Source organism: Alligator sinensis, unplaced genomic scaffold (assembly GCF_000455745.1).
Source record: "Alligator sinensis unplaced genomic scaffold, ASM45574v1 scaffold360_3, whole genome shotgun sequence".
NCBI classification, from domain to species: Eukaryota; Metazoa; Chordata; order Crocodylia; family Alligatoridae; genus Alligator; species Alligator sinensis.
In genome coordinates, this window is record NW_005841977.1 from 1,574,001 (window position 1) to 1,581,008 (window position 7,008).

Here is a 7,008-nt window from a genome sequence, read left to right on the forward strand (position 1 = left end):
GAGTGGTTCTCTGCAGGTACCTTCATTCCCTTGTCCTTGCCCTGCCTCCATGCTCTGCATCCTCCACTGAGACACAGGGAGAGATCCCTGGGGGTATTTCTGTGTGGATTCCAACTTGGGGATTGAGGCCAAAAAAGTGCCATCCAATCTACGGGATTTAGCTGTGGCAAAAATCTCTTGGTAATCGTGGAGTTCAGATCTTGGAGGATCTGGCCTCCGCTTGGGGTGTTGGGGATGTGTGCACTTGCCAGTATGGCATTTTAGTGCATAGCAAAGGATGAAGAAATAGCCTGTGATCACTGCAGGGGGCTGGGAGGCAGGAGACCTGGGTTCTGGTCCTGCCATTGGCTCACACTGTGACTTTGGAAAGTCATATCACCACCCTATGCTTCAGCTTCCCCATTTCCATACCAGTGTGGAGGGTATTGGGTTGATTGGTTAACTAAGATTTTTAAAGCACCTGAGATCCCCAGAGCCTCTGTATCAAATCCCCTCCTGCTGACTCCCTATATGTTCCCATTTCTCTTGCAGCCTCCCAGTGCTGAACTTTTCCACTATGACAGCACAAATGCCGTCAACTGGGGGATGAGAGGTAAGCGGGGCAGTGGGAAGCCTTAGCAAGTCCTACTATAAATGCTGCTCTGCCCAAACCCCAGGGCTGGGCCCTCTGGCAGGCCCAATATTCTCCTCCTGATCCAGAATATCAAAGGCAGCTTCCTTGCAGTGAATACAATGGCCATTATTTGTGTGGCGCCTACACAAGAGACAATGTGTTGTGCTGCTGTGTACCACCCGGGGCTGGCCCTGCAGCAGCAGATAAAAAGGGTGCTGTCACATGATGGGTGGTAGAAGGGTTGAAAGCCTGAGACTGAAGGACTGCAGATAAAGCCTCTAATATAACAGTCCCCACAATCCTCCCTCTGTTTTGGCATTTCTACCTGACTGGGGAATGAAAATGGGCTGGTCCTCATCACTCTGGCTTTTAAGGCATCTGAAGTGAGCTCTAGCCCATGAAAGTGTGTGCTATATAAATATATACTTTAGTTAATCTAGAAGGTGCAAATCTACCCTGCCTTTTAAGGCTCTGGCCAGTCAGGTCCACATTCTCATGTGCAGTTCTCTGTAGCAATAAGCTTGCAAACCAGCAAGGAAAGGGCTAACCCCAGCCCCCTGCACTATTCCCCTTGCAATTTAAATGCTGTGTAATCGGGCCGCTTCATCTCCCAAAGAGAGGCTGCAGGGCTGAGGGATTTATCCCTACCAGATTCATCCCTACCCTCCTCTTAGCTTGGAGCCAGTCTAGCCCCTTCACCCAGCTGGACCCCAGATAGACCCTCAGTTTTGGAAACACCTCTAGGACATTTCACCAATCCTTCTATCATCACCAGTGTGCCCCAGCAATTCCTGCCTTCCACAGTGGCCCTCAGGGGCCAGAAGCAGCTGGGTATAGGCTGGTTACTGTAGAGCCTCCTCTGCCCCCTTTTGCCCAGGCGCTGGGCCAAGCTTAGCACCAGCACAGGAGAGAGTCCAGCCCATTGTACTTTGAAAAAAACTTTCAAAAGATATTAAAGCAACAAGAACCTTTCAGGGCTGAAGAACTCTGATAGGTGCCATACTCCATGCAGCTGGTCCATTGAAACTAATGTTAGTGATAGCTTCAGAGTGCCCCATGAGCTCAGGCCTTGGCACATCCTCAGGGTTGCTGCCTTGGCACATCCTCAGGCTGTGGAGCATCAGAGGCAAGGGTATTTCAGGCTGCATTAAGAGCAGTGGGTGAGATTCCAGACATTGCTGGGGCACCACGAGCTTTGTAAGTGAAAGGAAGGGGCCTGGGCATTGCAGCCTATGGGCCCAGGACAGACAGCAGGGAGGAGTGAAGCAGTGTATCTAGTGCCTCTTAGGGAAGATGAGGCTCTTGCCTGGTGCCCAAGGGCTGGAGGCTTCTGGATGACTCAGTTCTCTGACTCTTCCCTTTTCTTTCTCTCCCTACAGAATACAAGGTAAGACTATCCCCAAGAGGCTATGTCCCTCCTCATCAGAGCTCCCATCTCCAGCAATGCCATCTTATCCCTGAATTCCATCTGGGCAGCATCCCAAGGGCACTGTCCCATGGTCAATATCCCATTCTTTCATCTCCTGTGCCCCTGTGGTGGTCTCTAAAGTCCATGGCTGGATAGAGGCCTCTTCAGAGGTTTTACATTCCCACAGAAACCCCTTGCATTCACTTTTATTTTATCCCTTTGGCTCTGTACTGCATGACCCCATCCCCTGTGCATGGCCACCTCAGACAGAACTGGAGTTGCTTTTGTCTCAAAATGCTGTGCCCAGCAAACAAGAGCACACTAGTTGCAGGGGGGGGGGGGGTGTAGTGATAGGATGGGTCACCATAGACACCAGCTCTGGGCACTTCAACCTATTCTGTGCAGAGAGGAGATGTGGGGCACAATGTTAGCTCATTTCCTGCTCTGTAAGAAGAGCCAGGAGATCATCAGCTTCAGCCTGAAGAGTTACTAGAGTGCAAAAGGCCTGCTAGCTTAGTGTCACCTCTGGAAGTCAGCCTCTTACCTTCACAGCAGGCCTACTTAGAAGCTCAGTCTGAGGTTAAAGTTATGCTGTGAAAGATGGACCTGTATTCTCCCCACCGAAAGAACAGCACCAATGAGCAACACTGGATTTGATCATGAACTAGCCACTATGCTGTGAGCCCTTGTAGACCCATAGCTTCATGAATCCACTAACTGCTATAGATAACCCAGCTCTTGACCCTGCTTCCCCCTCCCCAGCCTGTTTCCCTGTCTCTCAGGTCCAAGAACCTATTCATCCCATCTCTCTCTGCAGATATATCCCTATGAGCTGCTTCTGGTAACCACCAGGGGAAGGAATCGGCTGCCCAAAGATGTGGACAGGACTCGGTTAGAGGTTAGTGAAGCCTTCTGCACAGTGTCCTTGGGAGAGGGCTTGTGCCTGGTCCTGAAGGAAGCTTCCCCCACAGAGACTTGCTTTCACACTGACTTAAGTCCTTCCTCAAAGCAGTCTCACAATAGTGGCTGGGTTAGGCTGGGCTGGGTCGGGGCAGTGAGCTGCCCTCATGCCTGCGAGACATTGTCTCCCAACTTAGAGTCCTGATGTGTTTCAGCACAAGGTCCCTGCAGATGGAGCAGGGGTTGTTGCTGTTATCCCAGCCATCACCCTGCAGATGCCAGCATCATGTTTCTTTTCTCATGAGAAGTTTCCCTTGAAAATATGGTGGGGCCTGGCTGCATGAAACCAACAGAAAGAGCCAAATCTAAGGAAGGTGAGGGGTCACCAGTGCAGTGTTCCAGGGTCAGTACTGGCAGGCAAGATCTGTGCCCAGCTCAGAGAGAGGGTCATTTATGCCTACAGTGATACACTCACACACAGCCGTAGTCACAAATGCACAGCTACATCCCACATTAGCCACAATCATGCATGCAGGCAATCACAGTCGCACACGTTCTTGAAGAGTCACAGTTGTGTGCAATCAGTTACAACCACATGTGCACAGACAGCAACACTCAGTGACACTTGTACATGACCACAGTCATACCTTACCCTCTTACACAGGCTGAGCCCGTGAACAGCCACTTGGGCCCATCCCTTCCTGCCTCGGTCCCCACCGTCATGCACACAGTCCACCAAGCGCCTCTCTGCTCTCTCCCCAGCGCCACCTGTCACAAGAAGAGTTCTACCAGATCTTCGGTATGACCATTGCGGAGTTTGACCGCCTGGCCCTGTGGAAGAGGAATGAGCTGAAGAAGCAAGCGCGGCTGTTTTAAATGCACTGCACTATAAATATATACATACCTATAAATATATATATAGAAAGATCTCTATATTGAAGCTCTGTATAACTCTCTCTATATTGTACCATAGGAGGCGGCGGCCCCTCTCTTTGGAACCCTGTAGAGTGAATTGAAGCCTCACAGATATTTTTATGCTCTTGGTTTCCTTTATTTTCTTTTTTTATTCTGAATACAGTTTGGGGGCCTCAGAGGCCACATTTTGGGGGTGGGAGCCTGGTTTGTAGTAAACTCTCTGGCCTTTCTTAGTGCCTGGCCTCCCTCAGAGCCTCACTTTCTCAGAAGCGCTCATGTCTGTATATACCAGCTCTACCTTTGTGGTGGCAGGGAGAATGGGTATCTGCTACACATGCAGTGACAGATTTTAGGTACTCTCCTTCCTCCTGCCTCCCCAGCCCTTTCACGTCAGGCTTGGCTGCTGCTTTGTGGCAGGCTCTTAGGGAAGGGGTGGAACTCTCCCCTTCCTGCCCATGGTTCTCCCAACTCCCTTGAGGCAGGCCCTCAGCACCTGTTTCAATCTCTGTTAGCAGCAGGATTCTTGGTATTCTCCAGCCACCTACTGGTGTGGGAGGGGCTGTCTTCTTCCTCTTTCAGCAGTCCCAGGAGCTGAGGTTACACTGCACAGGGAAGTGAATAGAGCAGGCCTAGACTACCTCTTCCCCTGTGACACGGGCTGCCCGTGCCCTCCCTACAGCCCTGGACTGTGTTGGTATCTGATGGAAATGGCATGGCGCATGACAGCCATTTAGCAGTGATACAGTTTTGTTCTGCTTTCCTTTCCCCAGCTGCCAGCAATGAATATACTTGTGTGCAGCTCAGGGACTGCAGAGCTGAAGAGGGCATTGTGTTGGAAGGCTATGAAGGTTGTTACAGGATGCTCCACTGAGTCTAGGACAGGTGTACCTCTTCCACCTGGCTCTCAGCCTCACGCATTCCCCAGGGCTGGGAGCATGGAACATGCTCCAGTTCTGACTGTAGAGATCCTGGTGATGAAAGTGCTCGCCCCCTGCAATGCAAACACTGCAGTTGTGCCTAGTAATGTAACGAACAAATGGGTGAAAGATAAAGGACGGACTGGGTCTCTCCATTCCCCGCATTAGGAAAACAACCTCCAGACACTAAAACATGGGGGAAAGACAGTACAAGAGCTAGCAGTAGAGCTCTCTCTGGGCTGAGTTTTGTTCTGCGCTTTCCCAGAAAGCACTCTGGCAGGTCTTTAACAACACGTGGACGCAGAGAGATTAGACTCATGATCCAAGGCCACGCTCTCTCTAGTTATGCCACATGCTTCCCCAACTCTGATGTTTCCAGACCACAGGGCTCCACCAGTATGGCTCCACCCTGCTCCCCTTGTCCAAACCAATGCCAGCTTCACCTCCCATAGTGCCAAAACAGTAGTTTGTCACCTTCAGTCCCCAGCCTTCCCAGGCCCTTTACACAGGCCTTGGACTTGGCTCTTTCCCAATCATCAGGTCTCCAGAGGGCTGTTGCTGCTGTAAGGGTTGTAAGTGGCCTTGAACCCAAACTCCATATCGATCTAGGCCTGAGCCTTGGAGAAGTTAGAAGGGTGCTTTAATGTTGTGGGCCGCATTTTAGATTCTCCATTTAGACATTGTCTTGAACAGCAACAGTCAGTACAGCATCCTCTTTGTTGGAACCTAATAGCAGTTGTCCAAATAGCTGGTTATGGGAGCTGTAAGGCAATTCAGTACAAAGGGAATGGAGACATATTACATTTGATTATTAGAAGCTGAATCTCAGCGGCATCTCCCTTTTTTATTTCTTTTGCTGGATTTTTTCAGAGTTGCTTAGTGCCCAGCAGTATCCTGTTCCAGATCAAATCAGTATTGCAGTCTTCTGCAGGGGCTAATAAAGAATTTTATAAGGACTCTCATCTAACTCTGGGGTAAACTGTGGGTTTTTTGTTGTTTGTTTGGTTTTTTTACTAATATGCTATTTCAACACAAATGCATTTGCCTGCTGCCTTGTATGTTTCTCTGATTTCCTGTGTGCTTTCTTTGGCATGATTTTTTTGGAAGGTCTCAGAACTGGGCACTCCAGTCTGTGGCTAGCGAAGCAGGGTCAGTACCCAGTATTGAATCAGTCAATATGTTCTTTCTTATGGGAGTGGAGTAATGCTCTGCTTTCACAAAGGGTATGGAATTAATGATCTAATGGATCTTTTCAATTTTTGTCTGTACTGGTCAGCTTAAAAATCTGCAAGGGATATTTTCTACTTTGGTTTTTTTCATCAGCTGGGTTCTGTCCCTTTCATCAAGTTAGCACCACCACAGAGGCCAGCTTCAGGTGCATGGTGAAGGGTCCCCAGGGAGAGGCTGCAGGATGTGCCTTTTGGGATGTTCTAAGATGAAGATGCCAAACTCATTGCACAAAGAACTGCACTCAGGAGCTATGGAATCACCCTAGTCCATAGCCTTGCTTTGCTGGCAGAGGGCACCATTGCAGATCCACCCAGTTGGCACCATGATGATGGAACAGCGGGAAGAAAATCACTCTTTAGCAAGCAGCAGTGGCTCTTTACACTTTTATGCCAATGTGGAATCAGCTGTGGGATGAAGTGGAGATTGTAATATTGTGCTGGTAATTGCTTCTGTCTACTTTAGTGCAGCAGTAAATGCAGCCAATTGTATTTATAATGATTTCACCTCATAATATAAAACTGCAGCTCCCTAAATCAAACTCAGCTGTTTGGAGCTATAAGGAACCTCAGTCTTAAACAGCAGTGTCAACGATAACCCCCAGGGGATTCAGGACTCCCAATATGTTAATAATAATAACACTAACAATAACAGCAGCACTTAGCACTTACAGAGAGCTTTTCATTTCCAAAGCACTATACAAATATTATCTAAATATTCTTCACAAATCACTGGTAGAAGAGGCATTTTTATTTGCATTGTAAAGATGGGGAAACTGAGGCACAGAGTTGCTAAGTAACATTACATGAGATCATTGCGGTAGTCTGACTTGTCAGAAGATAACACAGTTGCTAATCCTCATCCCTAGCAGGCATTTTCCTATTTTGGGGCGGGGGATACAGTAATGTATATGGCCTTCCAGAAAGATCCTGGCAGGATCCAGCCTCACTAGGAACATTTTTAACTGGGAGAGGCTTGCAGCTATGATTTTTCATTTTATTTTTGGACAAATTTGAAGAGCAGGGTGG

The 7,008-nt window shown here is 48.8% G+C and overlaps 1 protein-coding gene across 11 annotated transcripts in view; it reads left to right on the plus strand.

Annotated features, from left to right (window-relative positions):
• The window catches only part of ABLIM3 (actin binding LIM protein family member 3), a 107,136-nt gene extending 100,780 nt beyond the window's left edge, over positions 1 to 6,356 (plus strand). For all 11 annotated transcript variants that reach the window (XM_006021061.3, XM_006021062.3, XM_025200900.1 and 8 more), the window contains 4 exons: positions 532 to 592; positions 1,993 to 2,000; positions 2,839 to 2,919; positions 3,684 to 6,356. In XM_006021061.3, the coding sequence (XP_006021123.1) occupies positions 532 to 592; positions 1,993 to 2,000; positions 2,839 to 2,919; positions 3,684 to 3,797 (264 nt within the window). In that variant the 3' untranslated portion in view covers positions 3,798 to 6,356. The remainder of the gene's footprint in view (positions 1 to 531; positions 593 to 1,992; positions 2,001 to 2,838; positions 2,920 to 3,683) is intronic.
• The last annotated feature ends 652 nt before the right edge of the window (positions 6,357 to 7,008 follow it).